This window comes from Orcinus orca, chromosome 11, assembly GCF_937001465.1.
Source record: "Orcinus orca chromosome 11, mOrcOrc1.1, whole genome shotgun sequence".
NCBI classification, from domain to species: Eukaryota; Metazoa; Chordata; class Mammalia; order Artiodactyla; family Delphinidae; genus Orcinus; species Orcinus orca.
The window spans coordinates 30,647,181-30,671,708 of NC_064569.1; the positions used below are offsets into that span (position 1 = coordinate 30,647,181).

Genomic DNA, 24,528 nt, shown 5'->3' on the forward strand with positions numbered 1-24,528 from the left:
TTGACCTTTTGCCTAGGCAACAGTAAACTTCATAATTAAGAAAAAGTTTCCTAGTGATTTATGTTTGTTGCAAAATAACATAGGTCTCCTGAGGGCAAAGACTAGAATTTTTGCATTTTTTTTCTTTTTTTTTCCACTTTTAAAAACTGTGGTAAAATAAAATTTACCATATTAACCATTTTTAAGCGTACAGCTCAGTGATATTTTTTCCAGGTTTACTGAGATAAAATTGACATATAACATGGTGTAAGTTCAAGTTATAAACATGTTGATTTGATATACTTACATACAGCAAAATAATTATCACTGTATTGTTACCTGACACTTCTATTACTCACATAATTACCACTTTTTTTGTGTGGTGAGAACATTGGTCTACTCTCTTAACAACTACCAGTATATAATGTGTTATTAACTCTGATCACAATGGGGTGTATTAAATTCCCTGAGTTTATTCAACTTCTTACTGTAAGTTTGTACTCTGGACCAACATCTCCCCATTCCCCCCACTCTCCAGCTCCTGGTAACCACCATTCTACTCTGTTTCTACAAGTTCAGCTTTTTTAGATTCCACATATAGGTGATATCAATACAGTATTTATCTTTCTCTGTCAGACTTATTTCACTTATGTTGTCACAAATGTCAGGATTTCCTTTTTCATGGCTTAAGAATATTCCATTGTATATACATACATACCATATCTCTTTCTATTTATCTGTTGACAGACATTTAGGTTGTTTTCATATTTTGGCTATTGTGAATCATGCCTCAATGAACATGGGAGTTTAGATCGTACAGTAGTTCTATTTTTAATTTTTTGAGGAAACTCCATACTGCTTTACATAGCGGCTCCATCAACTTACATTCTCACTAGGAGTTCATAGGCGTTCCCTTTTCTCTACATCCTTGCCAATACCTGTTATTTCTTATCTTTTGAGATTAGCCACTCAGACAGGTGATACTTCATTGTGGTCTGACTTGCATTTCCCTGATGATTAGTGACGTTGAGCACCTCTTCAAGTACCTGTTGGACAATCTGTATATCTTCTTTGGAAAAATGTCTATTAAGATCCTCTGCCCATTTTTAAACTGTACTGTTTTTTATTTCCTATTGAGTTGTATGAGCTCCTTATATATTGTGGATATTGACCTCTTATCAGATATAAGACTTGCAAATATTTCCTCCCATTCCATTGGTTGGCTTTTCATTTTGTTGATGGTTTCCTTCACTGTGTAGAAGATTTTTAGTTTGATGTAGTTCCACCTGCTGATTTTTGCTTTTATTGTTTGTGCTTTTGGTGTCATATCCAAAAAATCATTGCTCAGACCAATGTCAAGGAGTTTTTCCTATGTCTTAAGAGTTTTATGGTTTCTGGTCTTACATTTAAGTCTTTAATCCATTTCGAGTTCAGTTTTGTGAGTGGTGTAAGACAGAGGAAGTCCAATTTCATTTTTCTGCATGTGGTTATCCAATTTTGCCAATACCATTTATTGAAGAGATTATCTTTGAGTAGTCTTGACTCTCTTGGCAAATATTAATTGACCATATGCAGGCATTTATTTGTGGGCCCTCTATTCTCTTCCATTGGTTTATGTCTATTTTTATACTAGTACCATACTGTTTTGATGACTATAGCTTTGTAACAGAGTTTGAAAACAAGAAGTGTGATGCCTCCAACCATGTTCTTCTTTTTCATGATTGCTTTGACTATTCAGGGTCTTTTGTACTTCCACAAAAATTTTAGGATGGTTTTTTCTATTTCTGTGGAAAATGCCATTGAATTTTGATAAGAATTGCATTGAATCTATAGATGGCTTAGTGCAGTATGGACATTTTAATAATATTAATTATTTCAATCCATGAATATGGGATATCTTTCCAATTGTTTGTGTCTTTAGTTTCTTTCCTCAAAGTCTTTCTTTCCTCAAAGTCTTATAGTTTTCAGTGTATAGGTCTTTCACTTCCTTGGTTAAATTTATTCCTAAATACTTTATTGTTTTTGATGCTATGGTAAATGGAATAGTTTTTCTTTATTTCTTTTCAGATAGTTTGTAGTTAGTGTATAGAAACACAACTGATTTCTGTATGTTGATTTTGTATCCTTCAACTTGACTGAATTCATTGATTTTTTCTAAATGTTTTTGGTTAAGTCTTTAGGATTTTCTACATGAAAGATCATATTATCTGCAAAGACAATTTTACTTCTTTCCTTCTGGTTTGAATACCTTTATTTCTTTGTCTTGTCTGATTGCTCTATCTAAGATTTCCAGTACTTTGTTGAATGAGAATGTTCAGAGTGGGCACCCTTGTCTTGTTCCTGATCTTAGAGGGAGAGCTTTCATTCTTCACCATTGAATGCGATATTAACTCTGAGTTTGTCAAATGTGGCCATTATTATGTTGAAGTATGTTCCTTCTAGATCCAGTTTGTTGAGAGTTAATATTATGAAAGGATATTGCATTTTGTCAAATGCTTTTTCAGCATCTATTGAGATGATCATATGATATTTGTTTTTCATTCTATTAATGTGGTGTATCATATTTATTGATTTGCAATGTTAAACCATCTTTGCATCCCAGGGATAGGCTAAAGGCTCATCAATATTATCTTTACAAATAATCAGTTCTTAGTTTTATCAATCTTTTCTATTGGTCTTCTGGTTTCTATTTCATTTATTTCTGCTCTTCTCTTTATTATTTCCTTCCTTCTGCAAACTTTGGACTTTATTTGTTCTTCTTTTTCTAGTTCCTTTGAGATGTAAAGTTAGTTACTTGAGATCTCTTTTTTTCTTAACTTATTGCTATAAATATCCCTTTTAGAACTGCTGTTGCCGCATCAGATAGGTTTTCATATACTGTATTTCCATTTTCATTTCTTTCAAGATATTTTAATTTCTTTTTTGATTTCTTTTTTGATCCACTGGTTGCTCAAGAGTGTGTTGTTTAATTTCCACTATTTGTAAAATTTTCAGCTTTCCTCCTGTTATTGATTGCAAGTTTCATGTTGTTATAATGGGAAAAATACTTGGTATGATTTCAATCTTCTTAAATTTGGTAAGACTTATTTTGTGTCCTATCATATAATATTCTTAGAGAATGTTCCGGGCATGATTGAGAAGAAGTGTATTCTGCTGGCATAGCATGGAATGTCTGTATATGTCTACTAAATCCATTTGGTCTAAATATTGGTTCAAGTCCAATATTTCCCTGTTGATTTTCTGTCTGGATGATCTACCCACTGTTGAAAGTGGGGCAGTGAAGTCCCTAACTATTAATTTATTGCTGTCTATCTCCCTTCAGATCTGCTAGTATTTGCTTAATATATTAAGGTGCTCTGATGTTGAGTGTACATATATTACAACTGTTATATCTTCTTGATGAATTGACCCCATTTTTATTATATAATGACCTTCTTTGTCTCTTTTTAGCAATTTTGGCTTAAAATCTAATTTTTCTGATATAAGTATAATTATCCCTGCTCTCTTTTGGTTTCCATTTAGATGGAATAACTTTTTCCATCCCTTCACTTTCAGTCTATGTGTGTCTTTAAAGCTGAAATGAGTGTCTTATAATGTCTTATAATGCAAATAAGTTGGGTCTTTTTTTTCATCCATCCAGCCATTCTATGTCTTTTGATTGGAGAAGTCAATATATTTACATTTAGACTAGTTATTGACAGGTAAGGATTTACTAATGTCATCTTATTGTTTTCTGGTTGTTTTGTCTCTTGTTCCTTTCTTCCTCTCATGTAGCCTTCCTTTGTGAATTGGTGATTTTCTGTAGTGGTATGCTCTGATTTCCTTCTCTTTATCTATTGTGAATCTACTGTAGGTTTTTGCTTTCTGGTTCCTATGAGGCGTATATAAAACTTCTTGCAAGTTTTACTCTCCCCCTTTTATGTTTTTAATGTCATAATTTTCCTCTTTTTATATTGTGTATTCATTAATAAATTGTACTAGTTATAGTTATTTTAATACTCTTGTCCTTTAACCTTTATACTAAGAGTTAGATGGTTAACACACCACCATAATACAGTATTAGAGTATTATGAATTTGACTATATATTTACATTTACCAGGGTTGTATATTTTCATATGTTTTCCTGTTACTAATTAGCAGCCTTTCATTTCAATTTGAAGAACTCCTTTCAGCATTTCTTGTAAGGCATGTCTAATGAACATGAACTCCCTCAGCATTTATTTGTCTGGGAAAATATTTCTCCTTCATTTCTGAAGGCTAGCTTTGCTGATAATGCGCTTTCTTAAGTCTGAGAAATGTCTTTTATTGCTCAGGGTATAGCTATATTTAAGAACTGTATCTATATTATAAATGAAATCTAAAATAGTGAAAAATATAAAATTTATGTATACAATTTTATCTGCATTAAAAGAGTAGATTCTATGATGTAACAGAATATTTTCCTCATGATTCTATGCTTTAAAACCTAAATAAGAAATTAAAATCGGTCTACTTAATGCGTTAATGTCTGAAACTTAAACTTTGGCAGTATTATTTAGTTTTCAGATCCAGAACATTTCCCAAAAGTATTCTAAAGCACAGACAGAAAGAGACAATGATTCTGCTGTCTGTTATCTATTTTGTGTTAAATATAAGTATTCATAGCACTGCTCACATCCAATATTTTTTACTGCCAATACAGTTCTTCATCCTTCTATACTTCAGATAGCTTCCTACTACTCTGATAGGTCTTACTTTAAAGAAAAAACCCCACAAAGCCTCATCTGCATAATTACAACATATGATCTAAAAATTAGTCCATTGGGCAGGACTGTACCAACACTTTCTAACAAAGGAAGAAGAGGAAGAGAGATGTGATAGCATCATACTTGATGTAACTTTTATATTTGCTCTTGTAATATAATTTCAGCATAGGTGCTCTACTACGTTCCACAGAATAGTCCTCTAACACAGTAGGAGTACTTTTGTGATGTCGACCTAACCCAGGGTGATGACAGATGGAAAAATTACTGGGTCAGATGAATTTAATTTTAATTTTATTTAAATTTAATTTTCTCTCACCCACAATGAATATTCCAAATTTTCAAGTATAACTTTCTGTTTAGACATCTGTAAATTGTTATGAAGGAAGATAGTTTAAAACTTCAGAAGAAAAATGTTCCTTTTATATTTCTATGCTTACTTTTACACTCATTATTAGAGTAAAATATTTTTAATTAAGGTAGTTTCAAATCATTAATTAATTATATAACAGAATTGTGATAAAGATTATTTCACAGAGGCTCTTAAAACATAATTGAACAATTTTAGAACATATGAACATATGCAGCCTGATGGAAAGACTACTATACTATCCAAGAACTATTAATTTTTTTGTGAGAAGAGATAATCTGACATCTAAGGCAATATACTTACTCTTTGGACTAGCCTGCTACTCCTTTAGACTAACATCTATAGTCTTTGAATGTTCATTACAATGATGTGAAAATGAAAAGAATTGTTATTATCCTGGAAACTATTATAATCAAAGCAGTAATAAAACTTTTAGGATAATTTTTATTTCCTTAATTGCATCTCTCAATAAAAACATGCTTAAAGATTACCTACAGAAGAGCTTAAGGAATCAAGATAATTCAAAAGCAAAAGGAAATTGTTCATTGTGATATAAGAAACTTTACCTACCTTTGTGGAATATAGAACATATGTTGTGGAGGTGGTTTATATAGGATTCCTTCATACACAGGCCAGAGCCCACTTAAAATTCTGAAGAGAGAACTTTTCCCACAACCATTGGGACCAGTTATCAAAAGATGCATTCCTTCTTCTACCTAACATAAGAAATAAAATTAGAAATTACAATATGTAAAAATGGTTTCATTTGGCAGCATTTAAAAGGGATTTGTTTTTAAACTTTCAAACACATGATAACCTAGGATGGGCAAGGAATCAAAGAAAAATATATCGGGATTGAGACCATCAAATCTGGCTTTTGACTATGCTCTGACGCTAAAAGCATCACAAAATAATCCAATTCCAAAGAAATGGATCTTCTTCAAATGAGCACTGACTTCCCAAAATTTTCATTGAGGTCTTGCCATCACATACTACACAAATACATAGGAACATAACCACGTGGAAATAAGAAATTGGAAAAATTTAATTTAAATTAAAATAGATTGAATTTATTTTATTTATATTAATATTTGATTAAATTTACTTCAATTAAGATACAACTTTGTTGTATTTGTAAGTTGGAGTTCTACAAGTCAGCTGGGTTGTTTAATTCAGTAGTCTGAAATGTTACAGAAATTACAAAAGCCCATAATGAGAGACATAAAATGATTCTAATTTTGGTTTATTCACAGATGGAGAAAATACGTTTATGAAATTAAGACAGAGACAAGCAAGAAGACTGTAATTTAGTCTTATGTCTAGGGATGAATTAAGCTATTTATTGATTGTTGATTGGATGATTCTCTTAGAATCTTTCAGCTTATTTATCATTTAAACAGTTAAATTTCATGACTTCTTATTCCACCCAATAGGATCAGGAAGTTGTCAATGTGCTATCTTAAAGGTATTGTAAGGGTCAAGAAAAAGGAACATTATTTAAAACTCTGATTTACTTCTAAGAACAAATGATATTTTATAATCAGTGACTAAATAATGAATATAGTATGAAAGTACGAGAGGCAGAAATTTACAGTATGCCTGTATATATAGCTTTGTACAGTATTAGATACATATATCTAAGGTCCATGATGTAGAATACATTATGTTGAAAACTCAAAGGTGAAAGAGCATTATATTACTTGTATTATGTCAGTATAAGGAACCATATCCATGTATATCCATTACTCATTTGCCGTGTATAACATAAGCTAAAATATTTTTGCTGAAAGAAGGTGGTAGGGAGAGGAAGCGGGGGAGGGAGGAAGGGAAGGAAAAAAAGGTTGATATGAAGGTTAGATAAAAGAACTAAGAATGTATGTAATAAATATATGTAAAGCAAAAATGGTTCAGATTTATATTCTAAGTAATTAGTCATTTCCTCGGCAAACATTGATTGAATATCTAAATGTGCTTGACATTCAGGCACAGAAGTTACAGTGCTGCTCAAGACAAAGTCCCTGTTCTTATGGAGCTTACATTTCAATGGCAAAGATGGCAATAAACACATGAACAAAAAATTAACTAGTCGTAAATGCTATTATGATAGCAAAAACAGAAGATGTGTTAGGGAAAGATGGTGGCATTGTGAGGTTGGCAGGGGAAGGGGGCTTCTTTTGATTAGGTGGTCAGGATAGTCCTCTTTGAGGAGATACCCTTTTGCCTTAGCCTGGTGACAAGAAGCAACAAGTAAGATCTGGTGGAAGAGCATTCCAGGCAATAAAGATAGCTACCACAAGGACATAAGACAGGTGCAAGCTTGAGTCTATAAAATCTGACCACAGATATTTTTTCTCCCTAATTGTAGGCAAACTGAAATGCCATTTTAATAGAATAAAGTTTAAAAAAATCCTGGGAAGAACCCAGAAAGGGTTTTGTGATTTGCTCTGCTCTTTCAGTAGAGAGAGGATTAAGAAAGTTTAATTTTATAGAAGCATAAACACTTTTCCAATGATTTTTTAAAGGTATGTGCCATGGAAAAGGTATATAAACAAAATATTTAATAGGGTCATTCTCTACTAGGAATTCTCAGAAATTTAACACATTTTGAGTCATAATAGAAGACTTTTCTACATTCATATTATTTTTTAGCATAAGTTCTCTGATGTTTAGTAAACAGTGTGAGGCAAAAGAATTCCCACATTTACTGAAATTTTCTTCTCCAAATGGTTTTTTAATTCCAAAAGGCTAACATAAGAATGAGAATGTTTTCCTCTAGAAACCTGTTTATTTATCAATCCATGCAGAGGAACAAAATTTTGTATTATACTTTGGGGACCTGAGACTTTAAATAAAACTCCCTGTCTGACTCAGAAATAAATAATTATCATAATACTATATTAACATATACCTTTGTAGAACCTCAAAATTTATGACACTTTCACTAGATTATTTTAAAATTCATTTTATATAAAAATATACTGAGCTCTGAATTTTTTCACAGAAAGAGTGTTATGTGTCCACAATAATGTATTTAGTTAGTAGGTGGCAGAATTCAAGACTCTTCCTCTATTTAATAAATGGAGCAACAAGAATTGATATTATGAAACCTAACCTGATGAAAAACCTCTATACAAAATCATACATTAAAAATTGCTAAAGTATTAGCAAATAGTTAAATATCCCATGTAGGCCTCTTCAAAGGCTTTATTTTAAATCTACTTAAGATTATGCTGCATCATTAGCACCTTATTGCTACTCTACAGGTCCATTAATGGAAAAATAGAGCCCAACCAAATTGTAGTTAAAATACAATTTCTCTTACGTTTATTAACACAGAATTTCTCCCTGTTCAGTACTTCTCATCCTCTTCCAGCAGGCTTATGCATTTTCAAATATATCTTTAATAATTAAACCTAGGCTAAGGTCCATATTAAAATCATTAAATGCACATATAGGGTCATGTTTCTAATTCTGTTATCAAGTCCAATCATGTCATTGTTTGAACTAAGCACAGATAACTCCATTATACTTATCAGCAAATTATTTTGTACTTGAATTCCAAAATGTGTGTTTGAATTTTACAATACTTTAAATCAGGGTCTCAGATTTATTAGCTATTTTTGCACCTTAGTTTTTGTAATCAAGACAGAGTATTAAATAACAAATAACCATTATTCTCAACAGAATTAAAAGCTAAATTCCAATTCATGAATCTTCTGATCATTTTTTCCTAATAGAAGATGTGATTATTGAAAATATAAATTAAATTTAGAGAATATAAACTTGCTGATGACTTCTCTCATATTTTAGTAAATATATAACAATATAGGCTTGTATTTTTTGAGTAACTCCTATAAGGAAAAAAAATAAAATGTATTTCCAGATATTAATTTCTGAAGAAATTTCCTATTGTTCCCAAAAGTTACTTTGTACAGGCTCTCAGTGTACTCTAATTTTGATTTTCAACCAGGCCATAAAGCGGTAGAAATCAAATTTTTCTTTCTCTCTGCTTTCTGAGGAAGTAACTGCTTCTGTAATTGAGCCTCTATGCATACCTTTCTCGATTTCCCCTCCTTTCCATATGCTCCTCCAAGTATTTAATATAAAGTACATGAATTCTGAGTTGTTTTGTATTATTGTGTTGGCAACAATCAGAAGATTCTTGAATATCATCTTACTTTGAACTTTAGCTTGGAAGCCACCACTTCTCCCGTTGGTGTAATTATGGGAACATTTTCACAAATAATTCCATGATCCACATCAATAACTTTTCCTATAAGTTAAGGAAGAGTTTAAGTTTCAAAAGCTATCATGTGTTATTGCTAATTAAATAACTTAAAGTATAATGTAGCATAACAGATAAATTCACTATAAAGATAATTCACATTAATGAATCATAGAAATAAATGTAAATATAGATATCTATATCTAAAGAAAGTCTAATGTAAATTTGCACATTTTGACATATCTATTTGGAAAATCTTTCTCAGAAATATTATTTTACTGTAATATGATGTTAATATCATAATAAGAGCAAAGCTAAACTCTATCTGGTATAACCCAGCCACACTGTTTATAACTACTTATTTCTCTCAATTAAACTTTCCTATAGAAAAAAACAGTTGTAAAAAGGAAATTAAGACATAGAAAACTATAATTTTTAAAATTATAATAACCAAACCAAATGACAGAATGATGGAGAACAGTATGACATTAGCTCTAATTCTGTTATTTGAATTTTAAATGCAAACAATTCATTTTGCCATATGTGCAGTTTCTAAAAATAATTCTAGACATTTTGTCCTAAATAAAAGTAGCATAATATTTTTTATGGTAACATTAGTCACTACTTCTCAAAATGCAACACTAACTTTAGGAATAACTGTTTAAATAACTAAATGTTGGTTCCTTACATCTGTTCAAAGCTATCTTCTAAAAAACTTTGGTTCTGTTGATAAACATTTAAATATAGAAAAAATATAAAAACATTTGAGTTTAATACCTTTGATTTCCAATGTCTCACTGAGGGGTAATTCTATGTTAACTCCACTCTTGCTATGGTTTTCAGACTCTTGCAAGACAGCAGTTCTCTTATAAATGCCTCTTTTTACTTCATCAAAGACCCAAAACATGTTGTATACTCGAGCAGTATAGCCTGCTAATTCAGTTATCTAAAACCAACATAGGGAGATAAAACAGTATACTCAAGACAGACTTTTAAACAAATATGCAATCATATAAGCTTCTTGATTTAATGTTAAAGATCCTATTTTATTATACTTGAAAAGTAGATAGTACATCTGATAACTAAAGCCAGTAACACTAAAAAACTTACCAAGAAAGCAGCATAGCAAGTTGACAGCTTAAGTTTGATTGGAATTAAAAAACACATAAAAATTATTCATTCACGTCAGGGTTCAAAGTGAAATGTAAAGACTTCAGAATATTAGTGAGACTTAAAAATCTTTCAATCAATTTTCTGATTTGGCCCCTGTTTGCAAGAAAATTTGATTTCCAGAAATTAGAAGTTTTGTGAAAAGCTTAAATCCATTCAGTGAAATAATGATTCTTTATTTTGATATCTTTTTTCAATTAAAAATAGATTTTAAATAGAAGAAAAATGCATATTTTTCTTATTATGAAATGACATTTCTTAGTCAAACTGATTGTCAAAATTCCTAAGTTTAGCCAGAGAAAATACCCCTGCTAGTGGATACCAATATTGGGCATGAGCTCAGTGAAAAGCTTTAAATCCTTTTCAGTCCAAATCCCACAAAATTCAGCTTCTTTTCAAGCCAAACATGATTTATATGCCCAAAGAAAAATATTAAATATGACTTTTTTTCTAGATGAGATAAATCTCTGCTTTAGTTCAAAAGGCTCAATAGAGTGGTATATTGCTCCTATTCTGCCAGTTGTCCAATTTAGGTTGAATCTCTGCTGCTTTTCTATTAAAAGAACACCTTGTTATCAAGGTGACTCATCTGAAAGGTGACTCATGGCCTGTCAAGACCATCTTTCTCAGTGAAAAGGAAGCAACAAAAACCATTCCCTTACAGAACTGTTTAGTAGGAAATTGGTATCAATAAGCAAGGCATGTCACTAATAAATGTCTCTTAAACAATAAACTATGGACTAATACATTACCAACATTGTGTAAGATTTTTGTGTGTGCAAAACTTAAACAGTGAATGAGCAGGTATTATTGTTAAAAGCTTTCTACCACATGTCTCTACTGTGTGAGAGGTCTATAATTAGATTAGTATTTCATTTCTATATATTAATGTTATAGCTATTATATAGGATAATTTCTAAACTGTTATCTAGAAGAATCTCTTGAGTTCCCAAGTAGAGGAAATCAGAACTAAGGATTAACAAAATATGGATCCAAAAGAAACCTAAGTAAATATAGGTGCATTAAAAAAGTCTGAAACAAATGTGGAGGTCAATTAAAGAAAGGCAGGGGGCATTGAGTTAGTAGACCAGGATGCAGGGATGAATGGGCAAAGAGTGTCAAAAAAAAAAAGAAATGAGAATGTGACTGTGGACAAATTACTTTGGGATATAAGACAAGGGGGTTTGTCTAAAAAGAAACCTTGTTCCCTCTAGAGCTAGTGGAGAATCCATGATGCTTTCATGTGCTTTCACAGGAGTAACAAGATTCTTTAGAAGTAAAAGTTCTATGATTCAATGTACATACAGGCAAAATGAATTGAATGTGAGATATATAAAAATTTTGATTTCTCATTTAACTTTAATAATAAGTAATTTATTAGCTGAAAAAGCTATCCCCAAAACTGTGTCTCCAGATTATCAAAATTACTATTTGAAAAAAACGTTTTAATTGAGTTGTCTTGCTTTGTGGCCCTAAACAACTGGTTTTACCTTTTTTAAAAAAACCCAATTCAACAAATCAGTTGTTAAATGAGATTGAAAAGTTTTGTCAGCAAATCACAAACTTTGCAACTATCTTATATAATTTATTCAAGGATAATTTAATAGGTAGCTAAATTTATAATGATGCTCTGGCAATTTATATTGATACAAAAGCCACAAGAGTAATTAATAGTGAGAATGACTGTCCATGGGAATATTATTTAATATCTGAATTGAATAAAGTGATTTTTAATCTTAACCCTGTGCTATCTGTAGGTCTTATTACCATTCTCTCAGCAAATATTTACTGACCATATACAATATTCCAAGCATTAAAATAGATATTAGGAATGTAAAGATGAATAAGATAGTTCCTGCTTTCCACTCAGCGTCTTATGCAAAAGACAGATAATTATAATGTGGTAAATAAAGCACCAGATGTACTATGAACACAGAGGAGGAAGACCCAGACTCTGCAGGGAAGTCAGAAAGAAAGTAGAATCACAAAAGGGTTTTTTATACGTGGTTGGTAAGGCTTGACTTGTCCTGAAGTATAAGTAAAAGTTTGCAAGGTATATAAGTAATATTATTGGCTAACACTTATTAAAGTGCTTACTATCAAAACAACTCTACAAAGTCATCACTATCATTATCCCCATTTTACAGATGAAGAAACAGACACAAACAGGTCAAGTTCATATAATTTGTAAATACTGCAGCAAGAATTTAGATTTAGGCACTCTGGCTCCAAAATCCATACCAAAGGACATTTTAGTAAAATTTAAGAGCAAATATGTCATACTATAGACAGAAAAAGGAGTTGACAATTGAGAGTATAAAAACTGAAAGGTATTAGCAGCAATAGACTTGGGAGTTGTTGTCCTTTATCTTGATTATACTCTTAGCAATTTTTGGTAGAGAAAAGATGTTTCCAAAATAATAAACATATGTGGTAATTTACATTTTTGCTTGATTTCCATATATCTTATTTTAATCAAATTGATAACAAGAAATGCAAGTACCTCTTTGTATGAAGACATAATCCTTTCAATAGCATCAGCTCCAGAGGCCAATAAATTTCGAGCAGTGGTAAACGCTTCTGTCCGCTCACTAACCATAGCTTGCTTTCGATCATCCTCTAGATCTAAAAGCAAATTACAAAACTGTTGAATTTTTTAAGTAACTAAATGTTTTGTTTTGTACTATGAGACTGTGACTAAAACAACCGCATGAAAATTTTTCATTAGTATCAGCAATTTCCTAGAAATTAATGAATTATTTAAAAAATAGTGTTTGTACCAGATTTTATTTAAATCTTCCTTTGTCTTATTATTTTTCTAGAAGGAGAGTTAGAAGAATTAAATCTATAGAAATTAAGACTATTTTCATTTAGCATTCTTTCAACCCTTACCAAAGTCAACGTCCTGCCCTTATTAGAGCTAGGTAATAAAATACTACTGATTCAGTCAATAAAATACCATTAACTAGAATCTAAGCAAATATTTCAAGTGTGATTTCTTTAATAGAAATGCAAAGTAGCTGACCCTCATAATCTAGCTCTGTCTACCTGTTTCAACTTTCACCCTACAGTTTAGCAACACCCCAACCATGCAATATTCTGCTTACTCTCTGGTATTTGCATATATAATATTTTCTGACTTTAATATACTTTCTTTTTTGCCAAGCTCTTTCTTAAAGAGTTAACTCTTTAGTACAGGTTTCCCTGGAAACACTTGTCTGGCTTTTCCAGTGGACTATAAGTTCTTTAAGGGGCAAGACTGTATGTTATTCATTATTCCTAGTACTCACCAGAGTGTCTAGAACACAATACTCCTTAATGTGTATTGAATGGATGGATGGATAGATAAATATCCTAAATTACTGTCAACGCAGAATTATGGTTAAAAGCCAGAAGTCAGACTAGGTTAGAGTCCAGACTCTACTACTTATTGGCAAGTAGTAAGGTTAGTAGAGCAAGCCACTAATCTTCTCCATGCTACTTCCTCATGTGTAAATGAGGGAATTAATAGTACTATCTCAAACAATTCTATCTCAGAGGGTTGTTGTGAGATTTAAAGGGGAAATGTAAACAAAGTGTTAGCCTAATCCATAGTTTATAATAATTGCTCTTAAATGTTAGGTGTTATTACTTTCTCTAAGTGTTATTGTTATTATTGTTATTATTATCTACTCCATTTAGTATTATTCTTTAAAATTATTCTTTCCAGGTCATTACTTTAATCTTGGCATCAGTTTGATTCTCTATCCAGTCTTTCTATGGACTATCACCAAAATTCTAAATTGAAAGCTGTAAATTAATGAAGAAATTAGAATAATATAAATAGCCATGAGCCCACTTTGCTATTTATTTTTCTTGGATTTATCTCAGTGAAAGGTTTTTTTTTTTTTTTCTCCATGACATGCAAATATTTAACATGTGCCCTGCTATAACTACTGGATACTTTCACCTTTACTTGCTCATAGACAGCTCAGCTGAGTTTGAAAGAGATCCATGCATAATATAAGGTAAAATTCACTCAGCAGATATTTACTGAACAGCAGGATTTACAAGAAATTAGGCAAGGTGTTACAGGATATGCAAGGATTAAATGTAATTTTCAGATTCTTTCCTTAGGAAGCTTACAGTTTGATAGGAGAAAGAAGACAAGTTCCCAAATAACAATGCAGGGCAGCCTATGAGGAGAGTTAATATGACACATTTGAAGGATGCAAAAATAATTTCTCTGCAAGAGACAAGAAATGCTTCATGGAGGAGTAGACTGGGAGTGAGGCCTTGAAGACTGCATACAATTTTAAAAGATCACAAGTACAGCATAAGCAATGTCTCAAAGAAGGGAAATTTCAAGCAATGCCAATTGAATAATAACCTGGTCAAGTTACAGTATGGGTTGGTGTTAAGCACTGATTTTACTTGTGTATCAGAAAAACCATGAGTTCATGGGAACCTCCCAGTTCTAGAGTTAAGTACTGCTCTAGAAAACTATCTTTAGTTCCCTTGAAGTTAGTCTGTTTCCTTGAAGAATGAAAAAAGAAAGGCTTTGACTGTTAGTATAAGTGATGAGAGAAAGACCTGAATGGCTAAAATGGCTGGGAACAGAATGTAGATATTCTTAAACACATTTAAATGTGGGATAAAATTTAGATAGCCACAAAAAATTAACAAAGGATTCTTGCAAGCTACCAAAATAGTAACTGCTGTATCAGTTAAAGTGCTAAGAATAGTTTTGGCTCAGAGAATCTGGCTGATGATCTAAAATAATTATGGGATTTTATGAATTTGGGTTAAAAGTAGTTTGAATAATAGCTTTCACTGATAGCCTCTGTTAAGAAGAAATAAAACTGATCAGAAGAAAAGAACTACAATACTGCAGCTTGTGAAACAAAAAACACACTCACAGAGAGACAGACAAAATGAAAAGGCAGACAACTATGTACCAGATGAAGGAACAAGATAAAACGACAGAAAAACAATTAAATGAAGTGGAGATAGGCAACGTACCAGAAAAAGAATTCAGAATAATGACAGTGAAGATGATCCAGGACCTCGTAAAAAGAATGGAGGCAAAGATTGAGAAGGTACAAGAAATGTTTAACAAAGACCTAGAAGATTTAAAGAACAAACACCTAGAAGAACTAAAGGACAAACAAACAGAGATGAATAGTACAATAACTGAAATGAAAAATACACTAGAAGGAATCAATAGCAGAATAACTGAGGCAGAAGAACAGATAAGTTACCTGGAAGACAGAATGGTGGAATTCACCGCCATGGAACAGAATAAAGAAAAAAGAATGAAAAGAAATGAAGACAGCCTAAGAGACCTCTGGGATAGCATTAAACGCAACAACATTCGCATTACAGGGGTCTGAGAAGGAGAAGAGAGAGAGAAAGGACCCGAGAAAATATTTGAAGAGATTATAGTTGAAAACTTCCCTAACATGGGAAAGGAAATAGCCACCTGAGTCCAGGAAGCACAGAGAGTCTCAGCCAGGATAAACCCAAGGAGAAACATGCTGAACACATAGTCACCAAATTGAAAAAAATTAAAGACAACGAAAAATTATTAAAAGCAACAAGGGAAAAATGACAACTAACATACAAGGGAACTCCCATAAGGTTAACAGCTGATTTCTCAGCAGAAACTCTACAAGCCAGAGGGAGTAGCATGATATATTTAAGGTAATGAAAGGGAAGAACCTACGACCAAGACTACTATAGCCGACAAGGATCTCATTCAGATTTAACGGAGAAAGCAAAAGCTTCACAGACAAGCAAAAGCTAAGAGAATTCAGCACCCCCAAACCAGCTCTACAACAAATGCTAAAGGAATTTCTCTAAGCAGAAAACACAAGAGGAGAAAAGGACCTACAAAAACAAACCCAATATAATTAAGAAAATGGTAATAGGAACATACATATCGATAATTACCTTAAATGAGAATGGATTAAAAGTTCCAACCAAAGGAAACAGGCTCACTGAATGGATACAAAAACAAGACCCATATATATGCTGTCTACAAGAGACCCACTTCAGACGTAGGGACACATACAGATGGAAAGTGAGGGGATGGAAAAAGATATCCCATGCAAATAGTAATCAAAAGAAAGTTTGAGTACCTATGCTCATATCAGATAAAATAGACTTTAAATTAAAGAGTGTTATAAGAGAAAAGGAAGGACACTACATAATGATCAAGTGACCAATCCAAAAAGAAGATAAAACAATTATAAATATAAATGCACCCAAAATAGGAGCACCTCAATACATAAGGCAAATGCTAATGGCTATAAGAGAGGAAATCAACAGTAACACAATAATAGTGGGGGACTTTAACACCTTACTTACACCAATGGACAGATCATCCATACAGAAAATTAATAAGGAAACAGAAGCTTTAAATGACACAATAGACCAGATAGCTTTAATTGATATTTATGACATTCCATCCGAAAACAGCAGATTACACTTTCTTCTCAAGTGCACACAGAACATTCTCAAGGATAGATCACACTTTGGGTCACAAATCAAGCCTTGGTAAATCTAAGAAATTTGAAATCATATCAAGCATCTTTTCTGACCACAATGTTATGAGATTAGAAATGAATTACAGGGAAAAAATCGTAAAAAAACACAAACACAAGGAGGCAAAACAATATGTTACTAAATGATCAAGAGATCACTGAAGAAATCAAAGAGGAAATCAAAAACTACCTAGAGACAAAATACAATGGAAATACAATGATCCAAAACTTATGGGATGCAGCAAAAGCAGTTCTAAGAGGGAAGTTTATAGCTATACAAGCCTACCTCGGGAAACAAGAAAAATCTCAAATCAACAATCAGCTTTACACCTAAAGGAACTAGAGAAAGAACAAGCAAAACCCAAAGTTAGGAGAAGGAAAGAAATCATAAAGATCAGATCAGAAATAAATGAAACAGAAACAAAGAAAACAATAGCAAAGATCAATAAAACTAAAAGCTGGTTCTTTGAGAAGATAAACACACTTGATAAATCTTTAGCCAGACTCATCAAGAAAAAGACTGAGAGGACTCAAATCAATAAAATTAGAAATGAAAAAGGAGAAATTACAATGGACACCGCAGAAATACAAAGCATCATAAGAGACTACTACAAGCAACCCTATGCCAATAAAATGGACAACATGGAAGAAATGGACAAATTCCTAGAAAGGTATAACCTTCCAAGACTGAACCAGGAAGGAATAGAAAATATGAACAGACAAATCACAAGTAATGAAATTGAAACTGTGATTACAAATCTTCCAACAAACAAAAGTCCAGGACCAGGTGGCTTCAAATGTGAATTCTATCAAAAATTTAGAGAAGTGCTAACAGCATCCTTCTCAAACTCTTCCAAAAATTACAGAGGAAGGAACACTCCCAATCTCATTCTATGAGGCTACCATCACCCTGATACCAAAACCAGACAGAGATACTACAAAAAAAGAAAATTACAGACCAATATCACTGATGAATATAGATGCAAAAATCCTCAAAAAAATACTAGCAAACAGAATATAAAAACACATTAAAAGGATCATACACCACGATCAAGTGAGATTTATCCCAGGAATGCAAGGATTCTTAAATATACACAAATCAATCAATGTGATACACCATATTAACAAACTGAAGAATAAAACCAGTATGATCATCTCAATAGATGCAGAAAAAGCTTTTGACATAATTCAACACCCATTTATGATAAAAACTCTCTAGAAAGTGGGCATAGAGGGAACCTACCTCAACATAATAAAGGCCGTATATGACAAACCCACAGCAAACATCATTCTCAATGGTGAATAACTGAAAGCATTTCCACTAAGATCTGGAAAAAGACAAGGATGTCCACTATTATTCAACATAGTTTTGGAAGTCCTAGCCACAGCAATCAGAGAAGAAAAAGAAATACAAATTGCAAAAGAAGAAGTAAAACTGTCACTGTTTGCAGATGACATGATATTATACATACAGAATCCTAAAGATGCCACCAGAAAACTACTAGAGCTTATCAATGAATTTGGTAAAGTAGCAGGATACAAAATTAGCACACAGAAATCTCTTGCATTCCTATACACTAACAATGAAAGATCAGAGAGAGAAATTAAGGAAACAATCCCATTCACCATTGCAACAAAAAGAATAAAATACCTAGGAATAAACCTACCTAAGGAGGTAAAGACCTGTGCTCAGAAAACTATAAGACACTGATGAAACAAATCAAAGTGGACATATATACACTACCAAATGTAAAATAGCTAGTGGGAAGCAGCCGCATAGCACAGGGAGATCAGTTCCGTGCTTTGTGACCACCTAGAGGGGTGGGATAAGGAGGGTGGGAGGTAGACACAAGAGGGAGGAGATATGGGGATATATGTATATGTATAGATGATTCACTTTGTTATAAAGCAGAAACTAACACACCATTGTAAAGCAATTATACTCTAATAAAGGTGTTAAAAAAAAGATGACACAAACAGATGGAGAGATATATCATGTTCTTGGATTGGAAGAATCAATATTGTGAAAATGACTATACTACCCAAAGCAACCTACAGATTCAATGCAATCCCTATCAAATTACCTGTGGCATTTTTCACAGAACTAGAACAAAAAATTTCACAATTTGTATGGAAATTCAAAAGATCCCCAATAGTGAAAGCAATCTTCAGAAAGAAAAACAGAGTTGGAGGAATCAGGCTCCCTGACATCAGACTGTACTTCAAAGCTACAGTAATCAAGACAATATGGTACTGGCACAAAAACAGAAATATAGATCAATGGAACAGGATAGAAAGCCCAGAGATAAAACCACGCACCTATGGTCAACTAATCTATACAAAGGAGGCAAGGATATACAATGGAGAAAAGACTGTCTCTTTAATAAGTGGTCCTGGAAAACTGGACAGCTACATGTAAAAGAATGAAACTAGAACACTTCCTAACACCATACACAAAATTAAACTCAAAATGGATTAAAGACGTAAATGTAAGACCGGACACTCTAAAACTCTTAGAGGAAAACATAGGAAGAACACTCTTTGACATAAATCACACAAGATCTTTTTTGACCCACCTCGTAGAGTAATGGATAAAAACCAAAAATAAACAAATGAGACCTACTGAAACTTAAAAGCTTTTGCACAGCAAAGGAAACTATAAACAAGACAAAAAGACAACCCTCAGAATAGGAGAATACATTTGCAAACAAATCAATGGACAAAGGATTAATCTCCAAAATATACAAACAGCTCATGCAGCTCAATATTAAAAAAAGAAACAACCCAATCAAAAAGTGGGCACAAGACCTAAATAGACATTTCTCTAAACAAGACATACAGATGGCCAAGAGACACATGAAAAGCTGCTCAACATCACTAATTAGAGAAATGCAAATCGAAACTACAATGAGGTATCACCACACACTGGTTAGAATGGCCATCATCAAAAAATCTACAAACAATAAATGCTGGAGAGGGTGTGGAAAAAAGGGAACCCTCTTGCACTGTTGGTGGGAATATAAATTGATATAGCCACTATGGATAATAGTATGGAGGTTCCTTAAAAAACTAAAAATAGAACTACCATACCATCCAGCAATCCCACTACTGGGCATATACCCAGAAAAAAACATAATTCAAAAAGACACATGCACCCCAGTGTTCACTGCAGCACTATTTACAATAGCCAGGTCATGGAAGCAACCTAAATGCCCATTGATAGATGAATGGATAAAGAAGATGTGGTACACATATACAATGGAATATTACTCAGCCACACAAAGGAATGAAAATGGGTCATTTGTAGAGATATGGATGGACCTAGAGACTGTCATACACAGTGAAGCAAGTCAAAAAAAGAGAAACAAATATCGTATATTAATGCATGTATGTGGAATCTAGAAAAATGGTACAGACGAACCAGTTTGCAAGGCAGAAATAGAGACACAGGTGTAGAGAACAAACGTATGAGCAACATGGGGGGAAAGCCCAGGGGTTGTGGTGGGATGAATTGGGAGATTGGGACTGAAATGTATACACTGATATGTATAAAACAGATAACTAATAAGAACCTACTGTATAAAAATAAATAAATAAAATAAAATTCAAAAAAGAAATAACACTAGCACAGATGGACTGGTGTTTGGTATGGCATGGTAATTTCTATGTTGCTTTGGCAGACTATTATCTACTGGGTTTTCTCCATGCTTTCAAAATTACAAATTTGTAACAAAATTACAAATAGCTCTGGAAAGACTTCATTTGACTTATTCTACTGGTTTTTCTTTGGCAGGTAGTTTGAGAGCAGTGCAAGAGTATTTTGTCATGTACACATTAAGCAAATAACTTCTATGACAAGGCCAGATTCCTTAGTGTCAGAGATATAAATTCATGACCTAAAGCACTCGCCTATTTTGTATCCTAGGTAAACATATTTCATTTTCCTCACCAAATATTTAAAATATTTTTTCAAAAGTTCCACATTTAAGGATTTAATAGTTAACATATCTGCTCATTTTACTGCTACTTTTCATCACTGCTAATAATAAGTATGTACTGAAACAGTCACATCTGTTGCTGTTTCACTGAAAAGATGAGAAAGAATTTTATAACTCAGGTTTAAGTCTATTAATTTTTAAAAGTTAAAAAAGTAGGCTATTCTTTTGTACTTTTATCCTTTGCTTTTCTAATCTGAGCTTATTTAATTTCATTTACATTTTACCTTTGTCATCTTGACAAATCTCAGCAAAAACTATAGCCTTACCCTACTTCATACCATATATAAATATCAACTCTAAATAGATTGATGATATCAATGTGAAAAGAAAAACCAATAAATTTCTAAAAGATAAAATTGGAGAGTACCTTTATGACCTTGGGTTAGACAAATGTTTCTTAAACAGGACATAAAACCATTAACCACAAAGAAAATGATTGATAAATTGAACTATATTAAAATGATAACTTCTCTTGGACACTGTTAGGAGACTGAAAAAGGAAGAATCAAGTGGGAAAAGATATTTGAGATTTTGTGTGTGTGTGTCTGACAAAAGACTTATTACAGAATACATAACAGCTTTCACAAATCAATAAGAAAAAAACAGATAAGCTAATTTAAAATTAATTTTAAAAATTATCAGCACTTCATAAGAACAGCTATCCAAATGGCCAATAAATGAATAAAAAGTGCTTAATCTTATTAGTCATCAAAGAAGTTAAAACTAAGACCACAGTAAAGTACCACTATACACTCACCATATGCCTAAGCTGAAAAAAATGCCTAAACGAAAAAGACTGACGTCAAACATTGACAAAGATGTGGAGCGACTAGAATGCTCATGCATACTATACGATACTATTTATAGAAGATTCAAAAACCAGTAAATATTAATGAATGGTCAGTAAAATAATTATCTTTGCTGTGGCATGGCAAGGGCAGGAGTAAGTGGAGTTGGGGTGGGGGGCTAATGATGAGGATAGGACTGGGAAGGGGTATGGAGGCTTCTGGGATGAAGGTAAGGTTCTATTTCTTCTGAGTCGTGATTATGTATATGTCTTAACTTTGTGACAATTGGTTGAGTGGTACACTAATGATTGTGTCTTGTTGAGATATGTGTTATACTTTAAAATCATAACTACATATATGCATAGCTACTTACAACTAAAAGTATGTCTTTGATATATATTGATAATTACTGTTATTGGTCGACAGGAGAGTAATCATATCTAAACTGACCTATAATATAACATTTTATTCGAATAATTTGACATTGGAATATGAGACATACTAATGCAGCAGGAGCTATGGATAGAATCTTGTTGCAGGTACATTTTGAGAATACAAACATCACCCATGTTACTAGGGTGATGGGTAGAATATAGTTCTATTCCTAAGAACAGTATCTCTCAGTTGCTACTTCTGATGTGCCACCTCACACTAGCAGATTACCAACACTGACAGTGCCAGTGGCTTAGCTGCTCTCTTCCCTACTCGTTAGGTGTCTGTAATAAGGTCTGGCAGGAGAGACCTATAAGTAGCTTTCCCTGGCCTTGCCCAGAACTGCTCTTGATATAAAGAGAAGAAAAGTGGAAGTGGCCTATAACATTAAACAACTGAGATTATAGCTCCCAAGTAACTATTTTCTTCACATAATTTCAGTCTTTCTCTTAATATGAAGCAAATAAAGGGGTAATGTTCTCTATACAGATAATAGAGATGATACAAAATCAACTATTTCAATGCCTTTTTCAACCGTTTGCTCCCATGATTACTTGGTCTCAAATAAGTTAAGTCCCTTATAGAATAAGTTCCAATATAGCTAATATAGAGGCAGCATAGTGAAGGGGAAAAAAGCAATGCACAAGGAACTACATAATGTCTTCTATCCTTAGTGCTTCCACTAACCATTTGTGTGATCTTAGGCATGCCTGGGGCTCCAGACTAGATCACCTGTAAGCTCCGCTTCTGACATGAAAATGACATGATACCATATGCAGTTTTGTAATGTGAAGTTGAATATAAACATAATCCTGTCCTTACCACAAGATTTTACTTAAAGTTGTAGCTAGATGGTGTAACCAATCTACTCCAGAACTGTTTTTCTTTTCTCCTCTCAAACAATTTATGTAGGCTATTCCTGCTATTTGCATCTTTACCTCCAACTTCCTAATCACTTTCAAATGCCTTGCTCTTTTAACAATGATCAGGCCAGCAAACATCTATTGAGCATTTCCTATGATGCAGGCATTGCTCTAAATTTTACACATGGAATCTTCCTTAATCTTCATAGCAACCCTGCTATAATTTCCCCCATCTTGGAAATGGGGAAACTGAAGCACAAAAAGGTTAAATGATTTGTCCAAAGTCACAGCCCAATAAGCAAAAGAGCCAGCATTTGAACCCAGGCAATCTGATACCAGAGCCCGCATAGTAAGAATGTAATAAATATTAACCGTTGCTTCCACCTAAATTCTTACTATTTGCCATGGACTGTTTCAAGGCACATGAAATACATTATTTATAATTTCATAACAATTCTGTAAAATATATATTATTATTACAATAGTTAAGAAAGGAAAACTGAGGCATATAAAGTTTCTGTAACTTTCTTAAGGATGGATAACTACTAAATAGCAGAGTCAAGATTTGAACAGTGGCCTGTTTCTTCCTTTACTCTTCTCTTTCTTTCCTCTTTGCTGCTTTTTCTCCCTTTCCTCTTTGCCATCCCTCTTATTCATCCATTTTTTTCCATCTATTTTTGCATTAAAATATGTACTATCATGCGCTTAATTTATCTCTAATATAAGAGACAACTCAGGGCATAAGTATAAATTAAGATTGAAGACTAGATTAGGATAGATAGTATTTAATTCCAAGACCTAAAGCCTCAAAGATAATATCATTATCTAAAAAAAAACTTAATTATTTTGTCTGAGTAAAATGATAACTTAGTGTTTTCATGTGGTATGTCATAAGTCAAATATATTTCATAAATACATACATACAAACATTATAAGCATCCACACAGTAACCTTAGAAATTATAGAAGATATCAAGACACACTCTCTTAATATTATCATATGAATTCATTTTATTCTTCTATGAAATTCTTACATTGTTTTTCTTTTTATAAAATTTTCTTTTGAAAAGAAGCTTTAAGAATTATTTTCTTTCACTTGCATCAATGTGATTATTATCACAATTTCAATCTAAAATTTTAATGCTGTTTCTTTAATTTACTATTGTATTTTCAAGATTTGTAGGATTTATTTTAAAATATCTTATTACATCACCTACAGAAGATTGTTAGATTGTTTGCATACATTGTTTACTTCTTACTGGTCTCTGTGGGGTTAATTTGTCACCATTAATAGCTGCATTTTCTCTGTTCTATGTTGAATACTCCAGGGTTTTCTAATAAGACCAGTTCTTCCAAAGGCTAACAGAACAACACCATAATTTTGTCACTGGGGTAGTTTCTAATATACATTATACATGAAACTTTTAAAATATCCAT

At 32.6% G+C, this 24,528-nt stretch overlaps 1 protein-coding gene across 1 annotated transcript in view; it reads right to left on the minus strand.

Annotated features, from left to right (window-relative positions):
- ABCD2 (ATP binding cassette subfamily D member 2) overlaps window positions 1-24,528 on the minus strand; it is an 80,324-nt gene that overhangs the window by 51,180 nt on the left and 4,616 nt on the right. The window contains exons 3-6 of the mRNA XM_012538134.3: window positions 12,991-13,112; window positions 10,095-10,263; window positions 9,271-9,365; window positions 5,663-5,808 (exon numbers count right to left, since the gene is read on the minus strand). Coding sequence (XP_012393588.1) covers window positions 5,663-5,808; window positions 9,271-9,365; window positions 10,095-10,263; window positions 12,991-13,112 — 532 coding nt within the window. The remainder of the gene's footprint in view (window positions 1-5,662; window positions 5,809-9,270; window positions 9,366-10,094; window positions 10,264-12,990; window positions 13,113-24,528) is intronic.